The sequence below is a fragment of the Tachysurus fulvidraco genome, chromosome 8, assembly GCF_022655615.1.
Source record: "Tachysurus fulvidraco isolate hzauxx_2018 chromosome 8, HZAU_PFXX_2.0, whole genome shotgun sequence".
Classification (NCBI taxonomy): domain Eukaryota; kingdom Metazoa; phylum Chordata; class Actinopteri; order Siluriformes; family Bagridae; genus Tachysurus; species Tachysurus fulvidraco.
The window spans coordinates 9,658,484-9,677,665 of record NC_062525.1 but is presented as its reverse complement, the minus strand read 5'-3'; the positions used below and the strand labels follow the sequence as shown (position 1 = coordinate 9,677,665).

Sequence of the window (19,182 nt, the reverse complement as noted above, 5' to 3'; positions counted from 1 at the left end):
TATATATATATATATATAGCAGCAATGTGACCCACTGTGAAAGTGCGAGTGTGTGTGTTTATATATATATATATATATATATATATATATATATATATATATATATATATATATATATATATATATATAGTGTGTGTGTTTATATATATATATATATATATATATATATATATATATATATATATATATATATATATATATATAAACACACACACTCGCACTTTCACAGTGGGTCACATTGCTGCTTTAGAGTTATTTCACACACACATACACACACACTTTCACAGTGGGTCACATTGCTGCTTTAGAGTTATCTCACACACACATACACACACACTTTCACAGTGGGTCACATTGCTGCTTTAGAGTTATCCTCCAGGTTCTCTGGTTACTTTGAAGCACCCAAAATCATGCCAGCAGGTGAAAGTAAAATTGCCCCAAGATGTGAATGTGTATGCCTGGTTCCACACAAGTGACTGACATCCAATCCAGGGTGTGTACCTGGCTGTTTGCCAGATTACCAGTGACCAGGAAAAAGGAGTTACCAAAGATGACTGCCTGAATGAATGAATGAACAACTGTCCATGTGAGTTCATAGAAAGCCACAAGATGTTAGCATTGTAGGGCCTTTTAATGTCGAGGTCTGGTTTACAGACCACTGCATTTAACAACATAAATGTAAACAGACAATTCAATGTCCATTAATCTCTACAGTACAAGAAGTCAGTTTTGATAAAAGATTGGATTGTTATTTTATTGTAAACCAATCTTTTATAAAAACTGCCTTTAACCAACAGTGATGATATGATATAATCATACTATTAAACAGATACACGAGTAAATATGTTACAGTCATGATACAGACTGCATTATTTTTTAATGGTCATGACTGAAACAAAAACTATACAGCTATATTGGTTGTCTCTACTGTAGGCCAGACTCTAACAGAAAGCCTTTATTCTTGAAACTAAGCAATTCTCAATGGGATTTATGGCAAGTTTTTTTATATTTATAATACTAATATTATAATACTGTTGATGATGATGGCAGTGACGATGATGGTGTGCAACATTAAATACTCAAAGTCTATCCAATATCAGTACAATAAAGAACTTTATTTGAAAGGATTAACTTTAAATATATTTCTCAACAGAATAGAAAGAGAAAAAGAGAAGCAGTGACAAGAGCATAAATGTAAAATCATAAACAATTTATGTATTAATAATCATCAGGTGTTTTGTTGTAGCATCAGTTTCCATCATCTGGAAATCCAGAATAGTACCTAAATCTCCTCCATTTCACAAGTCTGCAAAGAAATTTTAACATGTCCATTTTTGTCTTTGACCCAACACAGGGTTAATCTTCATAGAATTCCAAACCTGACACATGACAGATCCTAACATAACATATCTCCAAAGAAGTTATGAGATCATTAAAATGTGTATTAAGGTGTTTGGAATTCTAACAGATTAGATTACAGAATGTCTATAAAATATGGCATCAGTAGCTCACCTGAGCTTTTGCATATTGGCCCCTCTTTTGTTTTCTGATCAAGAGCTAAATCAGGAAGAAAGTAAGATGGTCAGTAAACTTTGGATTCCTGTAACACTGAGTATTACAGTAACTGCAAACTAACACAAGCCACTCAGAAGAAATCAAATATACTTTAAGGCAATACAGTGGATTATATAAGTATTCAACCACCTCAAAGTTTTCTATTTTGTAGTTTTGTAGTTTTGTTAATACCAACATGTTTCACCTTGATTGGATTATGTTCTCACACAACATTTATGTTCCACCAAATTTAGCACCTTGTGCCAAATCTAAAAGGTTCTTGCTATCACAGACTTTTTCCCCCTGTATGCCTTCTGTCAATTTCCAAGTGTTTGGTTGTTGTGGGGAAAGGCTTCTCCATTTATTTCATAGTTACACATAGTTTTATATATATATATATTTTACTAATGTTCTCCATATCCACTGACTGTTATGTAAAAAACAACCTGGAACATAATGACATATAATATAATCCAAATTAAGAACATTTAATTTCTTGACTATAACTCTCTCTACATCAATTTACACAAATGGTATAAATATTTCCCTGTCATCTATCAATACAGAACATTATCGCTGTATGAGAACTGACCAGAATGAGGATCCCAAGACAAGCTGCCAGGATGAACACACCAGTGACAATCAGAAGGCCTGTAGTGAACATTTGCATGCTATGTTTGGGTTCTTTCTCATCCACATAATAAACTATGATGCTCTCAATCTCCAGTTTTTCCCCTTCGAATGATGGTTCAAACTTAAGTTGGTCACTGAAGAGTGACTGCACTACAACCTTGTGGGAAATAATAATTATTTTGGTAAGTAACAACAGAACTGAAGTGCATGTATTAGTTCAAATTTGTAAATATGTCTTTCTTACATCTTTCCCCATGTAGTAGGCCAACAGAGACTCCTTCTTTTTCTGATCATCACGATTTTTCCTCACCTCAATGGTGATGAGACGAGCATCAACATTATACTACGCCAGGGAAATAAATTGCATACTTTTTATATATAGATAACCAGGTGGAAATGTTCTGCAACTTTGTGACAGCAATTTGGAGTGAAGGCCCACATATGAGTTTGATGACCAAGTATAGATATCTACTAATGAATTGCTGGATTAAAAAGGAAGATATAAATGTGTACTTTAATTCAGCCTCACCTTGACTTCAGTTTTACTATCCACATTTGGATCTGGTTCCTGAATAGCAGTGCTAATAGCCCTGTAAATAAGTAACCAGATTCCAATCACTAGAAATGAATTAATGAAGTTGTTTATAATTAACTATATATCCAGAAAGGCCACAATTAAGGAGAAATCATCAAATTACCTCTGCAACTGGGAAAGCGCCAAGAGGTTGCTGGTCTTCTTGTGCTTCATCTCAATACGTACCCAGCTGTAGAAGAAGACAATGCTAAGTATTTTAGATTCAATCATTTTATACTAATATTTCAGACTGACAGGTTATATTTATACTGACTTTGGCAGAACTAACTCCTCACACTGAAGGTTTCTGTCACCGTTGTCAGATTGACGCACACCTGCACTGTCTACACACCAGCACACATCACTGCTATTGCACTGCTTGGCCTTGAAGAGTCCATTGGGTTGACACTCTGGATCATAAAGCCCTTCATCATCAGTCAGAGCTGTTATATTATTCTCTGAGAACAGCTGAGAGTGGTAGACTTCTGCTTTCACCTGGAAGCATTTTGGAATCACTGCCATAGAGGACAGATTGAAGGTCAAGTCACCAACAGACTTTAAGCTCTTGAAATGGTTGAAGGCTGTATTTAAATATGTACAATGGCAAAAGTTTGCATCCCCCATGTTTTACAGAAAACCTGTTCTACCTAGGGAAATCAGTTATACAAATAATCTGCAGACAAACGTTCAAGATGAAGTGTGGGTGTGTCCTGTAAGGCCATAATCAAGCACAAAACAAATCTAGGTTTTAACAGTCTTCGGTCTGTTGACCTGAACTGAATAACTTGTCAGTGATCAAACATATGGCCAGAAAAATGTTTAGAGTTGTTCATGTACTAAACACAAACTAAAGTTTAGATGAATTCATAAGACTCAAGATTAGCTCTTTATTAGTTTGTGATTAGTACATACACTACCTCATCATTAGGGCATAATTAACTAAGCATTAATTCATGTATTAGTGGCTGATTATTCATTTGCTGTTATTGTACAGTGTGATCAATAAATTCTTCACTATGCTTTAAGGGTATACAAACGTTTGCACTGCCAAATACAATGCAAAAAAGTCAAAGTATTTGTTTTTCCCCTTTACTAACAGTGATTTAACATTCACATAAAGATTTGTCACATGTGGTCCAGCATAGGCTCGATGCACGAAACAATAAACTGAGGTCAAGTGAAGAACAAGAAGAAATATTTTATGATTGTTAATGTCTTTTCAAGCCCTGGTTATGTTCTAGCTTATAATAATGTCCTATTGTGACAAAAAAAACCAACAACAACAAATGTGTTCTGTACACTCTATATACTTAAGTTCTTAATTTCCATCAAAATGAAGTAACAATATATCAGAAGCCAACAAGGTTTAGCTCTAGAATAGTGGCATTTTAAAACAAAAAAAAAAAAACAAAGCAAATTGGCTACTTACAAGCATAAGATGATCCAAAAATGAAGATCAAACAAAGCATTATGCTCACACCAGAAATCATGTTACTAAAAAAAAAAAAGCTTGCTTTTACTCAATTGTTGCTGTGACCTGCTGGACCCTGAGTTATTCCTGACAATCTAAACAAACCTGTTCTACTCTGCTTCTGCTGCTAGTCTGATTTAAAATGCATGTCTGGATAAAAAATACAAGGAAAAGTATGCCTTCAGGTTATTGTTTTTCAGAAGTGAGGCAACAGAGAGAGGAAATGCTTAAATTTATTCAACAGACCTACCCATTAACGGTAGTTCAAGACCAGTCAAATATTTCCTGTCGATTTTGCACGATTCTTATTTAGGTCCCATTTAAAAAAAAAAAAAAAGAAAGTTAATAAACAAGTTGTCTTTGGTCTGAAGGATTTAAAGTGGAGAAACTGCAGCTATGAACCTGCCACTCTCTGTAATTTGTTGCTTTGTTTTGTCTGTCTTCATTTTCAGGGCAGCCTCAGTATTTGTACATCAAATCAGTCACAAGATGAAAACATATTTGAGGACTCTTTTTGAGGAAATTTGAGGAAATTTTGGATTTCTGTATTGAATAACTTTCATTATGTGACCTCATCATCATCATCATCATCATCATCATCATCATCATCATCAAATAATTTAATTTCTTAAACATTTCTTAAACAGCACAAGCACATTGTATACCTCTATCTGTTTATGTGCATAAACACTGTACACAGTCTTGAACACTAGTTTTTTCCAATCCTACTGATCTTCAACTGTTATATTTCCATGAACAATATACCCATGTACCCACTGTAGCCTAGAATTTTTGCTCTTGACTGACAGGAGTGGAACCTAACGTGGTCTTCTGTTTTTATAGGAAAAGGTATCTCAAGGTATCTTGCTCAAGGTTCAACTTGGTCTTAGATGCTTTTCATATCACCACATTAGTAAGAAGTGGTTGTTTGAGTTACTGTATCCTTCTGTATCCTACTGTATCTGGCCAATGATGTGCATGAAAATCAATTTCTGAAATACTTAAATAGGAATGCACTTTGGAACCTGATGGATGTCTGTTCTGCAGCAATTTAGTGTAATCAGTTCGTCTACCAGAATGTTTTTGAAGGTGGAAAGAAAACTAAAGAATCCAGAGAAAGCCTACGCAGACAGGGGAGAATGTAACCATACATTCTCATTGAGACAGGGACCCTAGAGCACTGAAACGGCAATGCTACTCGCTAAGTTACTATGCTATCATCTTCATATCCATTAAAAGATAATCAAGAAATAATCATAACATCATCCTCCATCCATCCATCCATCCATCCATCCATCCATCCATCCATCCATCCATCCATCCATTTTCCTCTCCTACAAGGGTCAAATGGTAGCCTGGATTCTATCCCAGGGGACTCAGGGCAAGATGGGGGACAAAGTGCTAACATCACAGGGCACAACCACACACAGACACCCTTGCTTGTGTCTCTGTATATGTGACCTGGCATTCATCTTCATGACCAGTTGGTGTCAGTGCTGCTTCATAAGTTACAGGTAGAACATCATACTGGAGTGTATTTGCAGACACTGCTGCAGAGAAGAGATGAGCTGCAGCATTTGCTTATATGCTAAATTGTGTGCACTTTGGTATTAAATTTTGTAATTATTAAAAATATATGAGATCGATTTCAATTTACTGTGGATTTTAGAAAAGCAACAAACAGTTAGAGATAGTCTTATATGAATTATAGTCTCCCCTCACTCTCTATCCCCCATAGCTTCACCAAACAAGCAGTGAGTCAGCAAATCTACTATCTAGACAGCCTGCTGGATCTGTGGCTCTGTTGAACTATGCATATACATGTGTAGGTGTATGTGTGCGAGGGTTTGTTTAGGTTTGAGATTTGCTCTATTTTAAAAGTGCTCAGAATTTCACATTAAAAAAGAAAGAAAAAGACTTTAATCATGAGTTACACGTGACTTCCGTTGTGTTGAGATCAGAGACACACCTTTTGTAATGAAATGTCCTGGGGGTTTATGGGGGAGGGGAAAAAAGATCAACTTCACACACAATATTCCCAACTCCATGGCGCAATGCAGCTGCTGCACGGATGCCGTTGCTTGGCAACCGTAGTCTCAGCCTCGCTGAAAGCTACTCATGGTTATGCAAGTAAACATGTTGCCAATGTTCTCTTTCTATCTCTCTTTTTTTTCTCACCCTCTCTTTCTTCTCTCTTCCCCCATTTCTTTCTTAACTTAAACACTAGGAAAATTTTCCTTTTAAAAATATTGGACTTTCTAAATTCTGCTCTGACTCTCTTCCTGTGAGGATGGGAGGTGTGAAATGGGGATGCTGTTAGGATCTGAAATGGTTGTGAGAAGGAGTGTGCTGATTATCTGATACAGGAAGAGCTTACTGTCTGAACAGGTCACGGTTTCTCAAAACTGTTCAAGACGATAATTAGAATCTCACTTTGAAAGTGCTCAGTTTCAGATAAGCCTGATAAGATGATCATTTAGGAGACTGTGTTGCTGGGCAACCGCTAATGATGGAATTAGATTTGTGGCTTTGTAAACATCTTGGTAAATGTGTGCATATGAAGAAAGGGAGAGAGAAATAAAGAGGGGCATGCAGAGAAAAGACAACTAGACAAGCCAAGCAGAAAATGTAGACTAAAATCTTGTATAACTACTGTTAAGGCTTACTCAGACACACACACACACACACACACACACACACACACACACACACACACACACACACACACACACACACACACACACACACACACACACACACAATGACGCATATGTGTATATACACTTTAGGCACATGTAGCTCCCTTGTATCTACAATTACTATGCATTTGTCATCCTCACCCACCCTGTTTCTCAAGGTGAAGCAGCCACCCTATAGCCATCTTTGTCCAGATATTATTTTTGTACTGGACTTTTCTGAACACTGCAGTGACACTGAAATGATAGTGGGTGTTGTATTGTACAAACATATAAGGAATATCAGAACACTGTGTATTCTGGGCTACAGTCAGTAATTAAAAACCTAGTTTTACCTTAAAGATAACATGCTATGATTACATGCTAATCATTTGTGCAGATTCATACTATGATTGGGGGAGTTGTAATATCTGTCACTTTTTTGTGTATCGTATGGGCAAAATAACTCAAAGTTCCATTTTGTAAACACATGATAGGCAGGTATCTGATAACGACTCATAATATCTTAATATACACCGTTTTCATGTTAATATCTTAAGGTTGCATACAATTTATTTTTGAAATCGTACAGCAGAGCAGAGAACTCATGTAGTTTTACAAAGTTTGCACATGAAAAAGCACGTTATTTTGCTAAAATGTAAAATTTTTAATTGACTGCATGAGTATTAAACACTGTATAAAATACATCAATCATATGAATAACAGCTGTTTTATCCGCTGTGCTTGGGGTTTTAAGTCTCATCTTTGGGCAATCCTTAAATAAAAAATAAATAAATAAATAACTATTAAAAAATAATAACAATAACAATAATAGTTAAAGTGAATCTCTTTTTTTTTTTGGTAGTAAATACTTTGAGGAAAAAAATGTTTGATAAATTCTTCAGATCTGTGATTAAGCTGCTGTTCCTTTACAGGCAGCTAGAGGGTGATACTGAGCATGTGCAGAGTGAGTTTCACTACTGAAGCTTATTGCTGATTGGAGCAATTGATAGTGTTACTACTGGCACCTGTTAAAACTGGCCTAACTTTACCCCTCACCTAAAAACCAGTCCAGAAATAAACTGTAGGCAGTAACAAACATGTCAATGGACACAATGATTAATGAATGATGCAGTCACACAATGAAATGTACATTTAATTTAAGGCATTATGTAGACTGTGCCTCTGAGCATTTGCTGTCCAAAAGAAAAAAACAAAAGTGCAAGCTCAGTAACAAATATAACGTGCAAACAGGAACATGTGCACAGTGCTGATGGAAATAATGCAGCTAATAATATATCATTTGGTTGCTAACTGATTTTAATGAAAAAGCCCATGTGTACAGAATAAACATATAGAAATGTTTTAATTATAGTGCATGCTTTTTTCATGTAAATGACTGTGGCTTCAAAAAATGTAACAAGAATGCTCCTTATTGTGTTGAATTTCTTTGTTAGATCTGAGGAAAAATGATGATTGCCTTCCAGACATATGTGCCATGGACAGGGTTGCCAGATCCGCAGAACAAAAAAAATGTCAATTGACAACCAGTATTAACACATGTAATTTCCCTGATTTGTCCTGTCTCCAAGATCTTAAAATGGCACCCTATTATTACACTTTTTGACATGAAAATGAAAATGAGGATGAAAAAAAGCTCACACTGGCAAACCATCTGCAGAAAAACAGTACCCGTGATGTTCTAAGCAACACATAATCAAATTTACACTTGGGTTGGGAAGCAGACAAAACCACATGCAACTGTAGTACAATGTCCTCTTCCCACTTTTTGTGTGATATGTGTGAAAGTGAAAGTGGTGCAGTTTGTGTCTTGCCACATGCATGTGTTTAAATTGCACATTTAGCCTCGTTTGACAGTTATGTGCAGAATTGTCTTTGTCAGTTTTTTTTTCTTCAAAGAAGGCAGCCTAATTCCAGCTAGGAACAAACAGTTTAGTACATCTGGCCTTGAGTGTACATGTACTCACATTTTCCCTCTGTCCTTCCATTGATGGTGAATCAGGCCACCCACTTGCATGCTCTGAACTAGAACAGCAGCCTACTTCTCAGTATAATTAGAGCTAAGAGAGAGAGAGTAAGAGAGAGAGAGAGAGAGAGAGAGAGAGAGAGAGAGAGAGAGAGAGAGAGAGAGAGAGAGAGAGAGAGAGAGAGAAAGATGCCAGAGGCCTTGGATATGTTTTCTGAGTTCTGAGTGCTAAAGGGTGGGAGGACTGAATGTTAACACTGTTCATAAAGCATAAAGAGTGAGAGGAACAGCATACATGACACAGACAACCACACGCATTTTAGTATCCACCTCCCTTCTCTCTCTCTCTCTCTCTTTCTCTCTCTCTCTCTCTCTCTCTCTCTCAGTCTCTATTTTTTTTGTATTACTGAGCATCACATAGGAGTGATTATAGCAGCAATAAGAGCCGATTAGGGCCTCTTGGTGTGGGTCTATAAAGTGGGATATTGTGTACACAGCTGTTAGAGAAAGAGAGAGAGTGAGAGTCAGATGCTTTTCTGCATGAAAGGAAGCTGAAAGCTGCAGAGAAATGGACTGACCTCCTTGGAGAGCAGAATGTCTTTTTCTACAGTGCCACATGTGGTAATGAGGGTCATGGTCTGCATTGAAGCTGCATAAAAGCATTAATCCATTAATAATTGTATTACAGTAAAGGACCATCCCAAAGACAGAGGGCCTGAATAAAAATGCCAAGCTTATGATTAGAAGAGCAAAGCAGAGTTAAGATTTAGGGCCAGATTTTGCCTTTTCTCACTAATTTGTGCAGAGCAAAGTGAATAAAGGAAGTCTTCTTTAAAAAATGTGATATATATAGTAATCTTCCAGTCTAGTAAGGAGAGTTTTGGCAGTCATTTAAAGAGACTTTACTGTCAACCCTAAAATGCAGTTCGGTTCTACAAACAGTGATGCAAGTAATAGACAAACACAGTCAGGGATGAAATAATGAAACAGAAGGATAATCTTTTGGTTGTTACATAAACATTAAAGGCAGTACTTAAAACTTACACAACACATTACGATAACTGTTGAGCTTATACGCTATTAAATGAGGAACTGCATGTCACACCACAAGGGTGTGACATTCAAAAACTGCTGCACAGTGATATTTCCAGACCTACTCTGGTCAAGAATGGTTTTAATGTTACTCCCTGCTGAGGCTAATTTGTGCATAGATGCATTGACTTCAGGCAAAGTCTTAAATGTCCTCTACTGTTTCTTTCAACTCAGTTTTGTGGATGTACTTTATCAGTGTCACCCCATTTCAGCATAAATAATTAATACTTTACAATGCATTGTAATAACTCCTAGATAAATATGCAGGGACTAGCAGAAACAAATTACTAGCAGCATATTAAAGTTTAGTTACTAATGAATACTGTCTGATTGCCCAGTAAAAAAAAAGTAATGGTTTAGTAGCTTATAAATCCTCAGCAATAAATTCAAATTTCCTTGAAAACTATTGTTAAACTGTTCATTAGTAGCGTCATAATGTGATGTGGTACTTTATCAGGTTGTCCTTATCTCTTATGGAAAAAAAAACAGTGTCACTTCAGTTATTATCTAAAATACTCACGGTCATTATAACATTATGATATTTGGAAATTATGCCTTAAAGACATTTTAGAACTGGGATAGATATAACAGAGTGAGATTCCATATATTTATGTCAGCATGTCTGTGTGATTATTCAGAAGGAACACACTGGCACATTTACACCTGCAGAAAAGAACTAGACACTAATGTTTTGAGTTTCATTTGTAGACCAATGTGCAAATTGTCTCATATAAAGGCTCAAAGAGAAATCAGAAGGGATGGTGGTTGAATATGGCATGTGGTGACCTCTTACATATTTTAACAGATACACTCTATGGACAAAAGTATTGGGATGAGTGTCCATTATTCTTAGAGGAACTTTTATGATATCACACATTCTAAATACATTATTATATAGCTACGACTAACTGTTCCCACAAAGGTGGAAACATAGCATTGTCCAAAACATCTTTTAGTGTTAAAGCATTACCATTTCAGTTCACTGGAAGTAAGTAGCACAGATCAACTCCAAGGAAACAACCCCATATCATTACCCCTCCTCCACCAATCTTTACAGATGGTACAATGCAATCAGGCAGGTAACATTCTCCAGACATCCACCAAACCCAGACTCAAGCATCAGACTGCAAACAGAGAAGCATGATTCATCTCTCTACAGAACACATTTCCACTGCTCCAGAGTCCAGTAGCGGCTTGCTTTACACCACACACTTGGCAGTGTTCTTATTGACGTGTGGCTTGCATGCAGCTGCTTGGCCATGGAAACTCATTCTATAAAGTTCCCGCTGCACAGTTTGTGTTCTGATATTAATGCCAGTGGAAGTTTGAAGTTCTTCTACTATGAAAACAGCAAGGTTTTGACAACTTATACACACCATGGACCCTGCACTGTGAATTTACGTGGTCTTGACTGAAACTCCGTTCAGTAATTCAATAATTAAGATTTGCAGCCCAATACCTTTGTCCATATAGTGTATGTTACTAAAGTGAGCATTGGCTAGTTCTTCAGATAGTAGCCAAGATAGTATTTAAGAAACTGTTGTGATTACTTATTCATCAGTAGAGTAGTTCTGCCATTTGTTGAAGCTGAAAACATGTAGGACTGGATTAATTTATTCTTATACATGAGCGCAATAACGTAGTTTTGATTACCGAACATTAATTAGAAAGTCGACGTGGCATTACACAGGGAGCGTTAATATGTAAAATAGTATACGACAATGTGAATAAAATACCAGACAAATTTATCAGGTGAAGAATGAGCTAAACTAAAAACCTAGAGTTCCTAGATGTGATTCAAGAAAATCACAGATTATGGTTTATAAATAAAAATGTCATTTTATCAGATTATAAAAATGTTCCAGCAGCACACACCCATTCTAACCCATTTTACATTTTACTCACACTCTCATAACTAATAAATAATACAAGATTTTAAGGGGTTAAATGTTGGTTTCTTTGCTATGAACTGACTCGTTTTAATCCTGCATTAACCTCATCTTATCTGTGCTCCCTCTGTCTTTCTCTCTCATGTAAATCACAGGGCAAGTTATTCTTCACCCCCTCTTTCTTTTGCTTCTGACCTATTTTTGAGTCACAGCTTTTTCTTGTGCTCTCTGTCATATTAACATTTCACCAAGTGAGACAAGCGGGGGCAAGGGGAACAGACAACATGAGATGAAATGATTTCTTGCTCCCCCTGTGCCTGACCTTCCTGTTATCTCCTGTTCCTTCTTTCCTCTGTTTTCACTTTCTTTTCTGCCCTTATGTTGGACACTTAGCTTCAGTATAAAGTAGAAAATCCCATTACTCATAAAACATGTACGGATTTCAGTTCATTTATTGGTGCCATCATTAAGATTTTAACATGAGTGAGATCTTTCCTTAGCGTAGATGGGATCTGACATTAAACATGGATGAAGAGTGGAAGTACAGTGTGAATAATAATACATAATAAAGGACATGAAAAAATGGTGTGTTTCATTTCCGTATTAAGAGCTGGTTAACATTTGTCTTCATGCTTCCATCTTTACTTGCTTTGGAACATATTTACAAGTATCACAACTTGCCTTCTTGTTTTTAATCACCTCAATCAGTTCATGTTGACCATACACTGAAAAATAGCAGTTCTGATCCCTATTCATTTATCCCCTTGGTCATGAAGATTAAGATCTAGACACAGAAATTGGTCTGGCATACTTTGTTTGGGCCAAACACTCATGCTTCAGATGGTGATTTTGAGATGACCGTGAAATGAGATTCAATGCTTTATATTCAGTGCACGCACACACACACACACACACACACACACACACACACACACACACACACACACACACACACACACACACACACACACACACACACACACACACACACACACACACACACTCCAGGGATAGTACCTTCTCTAAATGTGATGCAGGGTGTGTGTGTGAGGATGTTTGTTTTTTGCATAGGCTTTCAAACAACTACAACACAAACAACAACAACAACAACAACAACAACAACAACAATAATAATAATAATAATAAGGAGACGAAAAAGAAGAAGAAGAAGAATCTTCATCATCATAAAATATTCTTCTTTTTCTTGTTGTTGTTGTTGTTGTTATTATTATTATTATTATTATTATTGTTGTTGTTGTTGTTGTTTGTGTTGTTTGTGCTGATAATAAACAAGGCTGAGCTACAGTAGTGAGAGTTTGGATTAAGATCAGGCTTGTCTCAGCTAAAAGCTTTGGATGGGTGACACTGTATCAGAAGATCAGCAAGCTACGTACGAGCTAAAGCATTCAGCACTTTTGCCACATGACTTATTAGCAAACCGTTGTGGCTTGAGAAAGACTGGGGTGATATAGAGGTACAAACAAAAATACTAACTCATTGAACAGAGTAAATAAAAAACAGTCAGGATGAGAATGAAGAATGAAGTTGAGGATTTGACAGGGCTAGAATTCACTTCTTGCTTTTGACCACACTCACTTCAGGTTTAAATCCAGATTTGGAGATTTAAAAAGATACAATTACAGATAAAAATAGTGTCATTTTGTTACGTCCTAAACGAAAAAGCAATCATAAATTAATTTTTGCAGACATTTGTAGGGATTGCTTGTGTTTTATTCTGCATAGGTTTCTCAAATAGTAATTTAAATGTATTCAGACTTGCAGAAATCACAGACTTGCTCTTTTCATTATAACTATATGATCTAGTAACTACTGTACGTAGTACAACTCCTAGTTTTGCAGATTATATTGTACCTTGTTAAACAAATAAGCTTATTCTACATGTAGATGATAGAAAACAGCCTTTTTTCCATTCTGCTGCAGGCGAGTGTTTCATTGCACATGACTGGTCAACACTTTCATGATGATGCCATCTTGTTCTCTAGGAGGGCCGTAACACAATGTGGGATGCTCACAGTAACACTGTGAATTTCAACAGAGCTGAAACCAGCACAGATGCAGCTTTAATGAGGACAAAGACATCAACAAATCTCTCATCAGCATCCCAGAGTCCCACAGATTAACACACACAGAACAGCACTGTTTATGCCAGCACTAACAGAAGATTTGCTTAAGAGGTGATTAATGCGATAAAGTTGTGAGTGCTGGATGGTCAGGTATGAAGATAAAGTTATAAATAGGATTGATGGAATACGCGACCGGGGAGTAGGTGAAATAAAAATAAGTTCTTATCACACAAAGGAAATGTGACTCATCCTGAGAGGGATAACTATGTATCCTTGGCAAGCACCGTGCCTCATTCTTACGTAATCCTTAACTTTTTGCTAAGACTGGATAGAATGTGGCAGAGAGATGCTTGATATAGATATGTCTTGTTGTTCTTTTTGGCTGAACATTGCTGTTTGTGCTGATATTGTTGATATAGGAGTTAATGTAGAAACTGAGTGAGCTTTAGTAATGTGTCTTGTTGCACACTGAGTGACGTTGCAGACATACAGTACACTACACCGGCAGTCAGAACTTTAAGACCAGATGTCAAAGGCAGAGTGTTTCATTCAGTTTTAATTACACTGTTGTACATTATATATGTACAGCATTATTTAACATTAACAAGTCATGAACATCCACACTTATATACAGTATATTAAGTATCTCTGAAGGCAATCATGGAAAAGATTTTACATCAAAGGACCTTCTTGATGCAACCGTTCTATTTTATCTGAGCTTGGGACCAGCACAGAGAGTTCTGAGAAAAACTCACTGGCAAGATTATAATCGTATATTCATAATAACACTGTCCGGTGTTTATAACAATTTATAACCACACCCTTCAGTGTCTCCCAAATGAGAATGAGGTTCTCTTTTACGTATGGTTCCTCTCAAGGTTTCTTCCTCTTCCATCTAAGGGAGTTTTTCCTTGACACAGTCACCTCAGTCACCTCAGGCTTGTTTATTGGGAATAAATACAAACACAATTAAATACATGTCTAATATTATTCTTGAATCTTTGTATAAATCTTTGTATAATGTTAACCTTTTTTGTACTTTTTGTACAATATTTCTTATTTTCTGTAAAGCTGCTTTGAGAGTAGAGTACACATATTTCACCTTAAATGACTGCAAAAAAGCATTCTTAGAAAACGACTGTGGACCGATTAGACTGTATAAAATCCCCAAATGCTGCACATGGAGATTTACTAAAGGAGTAAATAGCTGAATAGAGACTTGCAGCAAATGGCAACTCCAAATCTATTCTCAACCGATTTAGGAGAATTTTGTGATCTAATAACTTTCCAGTGAGCTAAAAATTCTGAAATGATTTTCATGAGTAAATTATTGTTTCAGAATAAAGATGCATACGAAGTAAATCTGTAGCATTGAGACAGATATACACCAGGTATGTGAAGACTTTTGTTAGACATATATCTCAGCATTGCAGCATTGTAATTAGTATACTAGTATAGTATAGGAATGAGTTCAATGAAGTCATGTGGAACAAACTTAAATGTATTTATAGTCAGCAGTTAAAATGACAAGAGGTTTATTTCTGTATTTTAATGTACTCTCTATGGGGGAGATGGATGTGTGGACTGAAGACATGGCCACCCATGTGCTTGTTATGCTGGGATATTTCTGATTACTGGGTCAATGGGTCAGCCAGAGCACATAGCACAGAGTGAAGGTGCAGCTGTCTTCCTTTTGTCCTTTCTTAAAACACTCATGAGAAGTCCCTGTTTTCTTTCTGACAAAGTTTTAGTCACCATTACCGAATTTATTATTGCTCTTGTTGGGAAGTAATCGCATTGAAGGGTTTGATGCTACACAGCATCTGTCAGCTTACTCTGGGCTGCTTATTATCACAAGATTCTGCTTCAGTACTGCTGTGCTCATGAGACTGAAGAGGTGCCAATGAGACAAGGAAGGAAAATATGACTATAGTACTCAAGGCTTACACTTTATCTGCTGCCTCATAAGCAGAGCTTTCTTGTAAACAACATTTCTGAAACGGCATCAGCAGAGAGGCAATATGATGGGGCTTTCACTCTGTAGTGCAATGCTGCGGATGATGATTTTTATTTATCTCTAAAATACTACTCTATAAAAACTAGATCATTTAAATGACTCACATCTGGGACTGAGAGTGGAACTTAGAGCACTGTTTCACACGAATGACTGGAAAGTTTTGGCAGTGTTGCAGAATTTTGTACTGTTTTAATGTTTGTTAAGGACAGAACACATATTTGTGCATTTAGAGTTCTTTTTTTTTTTTTTTTTAATGATATGCTTTTGCACCCTGATTTATGGAAACTAGATGAGCAAAGGAATTTGAAAGGGACTCACAATTCCACAACTCAAGACTTAAGAGCTCTGCATTGCTTGCTATCTATTTAATTGCCATATAAAGTATAGTTTATTTTAGACGTTGTTATGCTATACCTGTCCAAAAGAACAAGCTGTTGCAGAGAAATACAAGTAACAATGTAAGAAATCTTGGCAAAGGAAGGACCGGACATGTACCCCTAGATTTGTGAGACCAAGCATTGGTGACAAGATTAAAAAAGCTTAAGTGGGTGTGCATTAGTACAGTATATGCATGAAACATGTGAAGTATACTTTCTGTCCCTGTTTAATATCTGTCTTTGTATCTGATCCTGGATAAGCAACAATTATTAATGTGTAAATCTGTTTCAAGGCAAAGTAAACGAATGTGGGAGCCATGAATGCTAATATCTCTTCAGTTTGTTTGAGTTAATAAGTTTAAGAAATGTTTACAAAAGTCATCTCTATGATAGCTCTGAAAGAATAAGCCTTTATTTCACTGTAAATCATGACAGCCACATTAAGTTATGTAAACTTCTGTCTTTCGTCATAACACCAACTGTCCTGAAAAGTTTTGGACACTGAGCTCAAGGTTAGAAACGTAATCTATTGTCTTGAATATTGGGAGTTAAATCAAAGCTTATCATAAACTCAAGTTTATTCCTGTTTATAAGGCAGCAGATGAACATTTGTTTCCAAAATAGTGTTGTCATATCTGCATTACAACACTGTTTTTTCCACATATACAAGCACCCCTGGAGTGGATAGGGTTAAGGGCCTTGGTCATGGGCCCAATAGTAGCAGCTTGGTAATGCAACATTATTCTGATCAGAATTACAATATTACAGCATTGGAAAAAGGATTGGATGAATGCAGTACATCTACATTATATTATATCCTCTATATACTGTATAGTACAGAATAGAACTGTCCATGATGTCCATCCAGTTCATTTACAGTAACTCTGTGTTAAGCTAAACTGATAAGAGCTGTTTTTGTGATATAGCAACATCCACTAAAAGGTTTTTGGGATTTTGCAGCCTTACTTGGAAGATAAATGTTAATTAATGTAAGGCTATATTGATGACTTAAAATGTAGTCTCTTGAGATTTGATTGGGCTCAAGCATACACATACAGTACACACACACACACACACACACATATATATATATATTTTATAAAATGTAAATTAGATTACACATTGTCCAAATACAAACGGTCTTAAATGAAAGTTAATGAAAGCAATTCAAATGAAGAGGATTCTTTATTGGTCTGATGCTTTATAAAAATCAAAATAACCACAATTTATAAAATAGGCATTGGAACCCTAAAAGGCTACGTCACAAGAAATAATGGCAGAGACTTGGTGTGACAGATGGAGAGAGTTTGATGAATATTCAGCAGTCAGATCAGTAGGCAGAGAGAGGATCACGTTTACAAATGTCCAAGTGTCATTTTGACTAATGCTGATGAATCAGATGATTGATTTTTAAGCAGCGTCAGATCAAGGCACAGCATCGCTTTCAAGTGCCTGCACCTGCCTCTCTTTCTCTCTAAATATGGTAATAATTTCTTCCAAATTGGTCATTACACTGTTCAGAGTTTTTAATTTTATTTTTTATTATTTCCCCTTGATTCTTTCAATCCTTTTTTTTAACCCTGATACCAGCTGTGTCCTTGAATGCATCCTTCCAATGCTCCAAATTTGCCAGACTTCTGTGGAGTGAAGAATCATCACGGGGTGCCAAATACTGATACAGGATGCACACAGCTTTCTCCTTTAAATGTCAGACTATGCTTTTCACGTCAGTACTGCTGCAAGCAATTTTTAGAGATGTGAACGGCAGTAGCAAGGAACCATCCCGTAAGCGTTATGGGTTAAAAATGAGACTTTGGAATAAATGTGAGGATCTGACAGTCATGTTGGAGATCAGCCCATACGTAACAGTGAAAGGATCCCATCAAACATGTTTCTATTTTTAGCCATGCTGCTCTAAAAGAAAGTTATATGTCACTTCTCTTTTTTTCTTTTTGGTCTAGCTCTTTAAGTGTAGTTCTGGATATTAATGACAAGGCTTAATGATAATTAATGACAAGGCTATGATTTCAATGATGGATTCTTTTCCTGTAATAAAGTATATGGGTGCACGATGAAATTAAAACAACAAGGTATACAATATCACTTGCAGCATTTAGCAGATGCATTTATCTCATTTATATTTACCTTGCTTATACAATTATTCATTATATAACACAGCAGTTACAACTCACAACCTTCTGAACAGTCATCTAGCAGCTTAAACAACACTAAGCTATGACTTCCCTTCACATTCATTCATTCATTCATTCATTCATTCATTCATTCATTCATTCATTCATTCATTCATTTTCTACCGCTTATCCGAACTACCTCGGGTCACAGGGAGCCTGTGCCTATCTCAGGCATCATTGGGCATCAAGGCAGGATACACCCTGGACGGAGTGCCAACCCATCGCAGGGCACACACTCTCATTCACTCATGCAATCACACTACGGACAATTTTCCAGAGATGCCAATCAACCTACCATGCATGTTTTTGGACCGGGGGAGGAAACCACCGAGGCATGGGGAGAACATGCAAACTCTACACACAAGGCGGAGGCGGGAATCAAACCCCCAGCCTTGGAGGTGTGAGGCGAACGTGCTGACCAATAAGCCACCGTGCCCCCCTTCCCTTCATATCATATCAAATATATAATGCATAGTTTATAGATTATAAATTATTTCCTGAATATATTGATCTATATATGCATCTGTTTGTTCACATATTTATAATCACCCATGTATTCAAAGAGCTATATTATCAATATTATCAATGTTCCTGCTGGTCCAGCAGCAAGATCGTATGCTTTCACTACCACAGTACA

The 19,182-nt window shown here is 36.5% G+C and overlaps 1 protein-coding gene and 1 long non-coding RNA gene across 2 annotated transcripts; one reads left to right on the top strand and one right to left on the bottom strand.

The window, feature by feature from the left end:
• Nucleotides 1-210: 210 nt before the first annotated feature.
• On the top strand, nt 211-3,833 carry LOC113662685. The gene is made up of 3 exons (XR_007143649.1): nt 211-586; nt 2,121-2,369; nt 2,852-3,833. It is a non-coding gene; the product is annotated as an uncharacterized LOC113662685 (long non-coding RNA).
• On the bottom strand, nt 1,095-4,419 carry LOC113662684 (epithelial cell adhesion molecule-like). The gene is made up of 8 exons (XM_027177754.2): nt 4,191-4,419; nt 3,036-3,276; nt 2,886-2,951; nt 2,717-2,777; nt 2,432-2,530; nt 2,147-2,344; nt 1,513-1,557; nt 1,095-1,306 (listed from the first exon to the last, which is right to left on the bottom strand). The coding sequence occupies exons 1-8, from the start codon at nt 4,249-4,251 to the stop codon at nt 1,283-1,285; spliced, it is 795 nt and encodes a 264-aa protein (XP_027033555.1). The 5' UTR covers nt 4,252-4,419; the 3' UTR covers nt 1,095-1,282.
• Nucleotides 4,420-19,182: the final 14,763 nt, after the last annotated feature.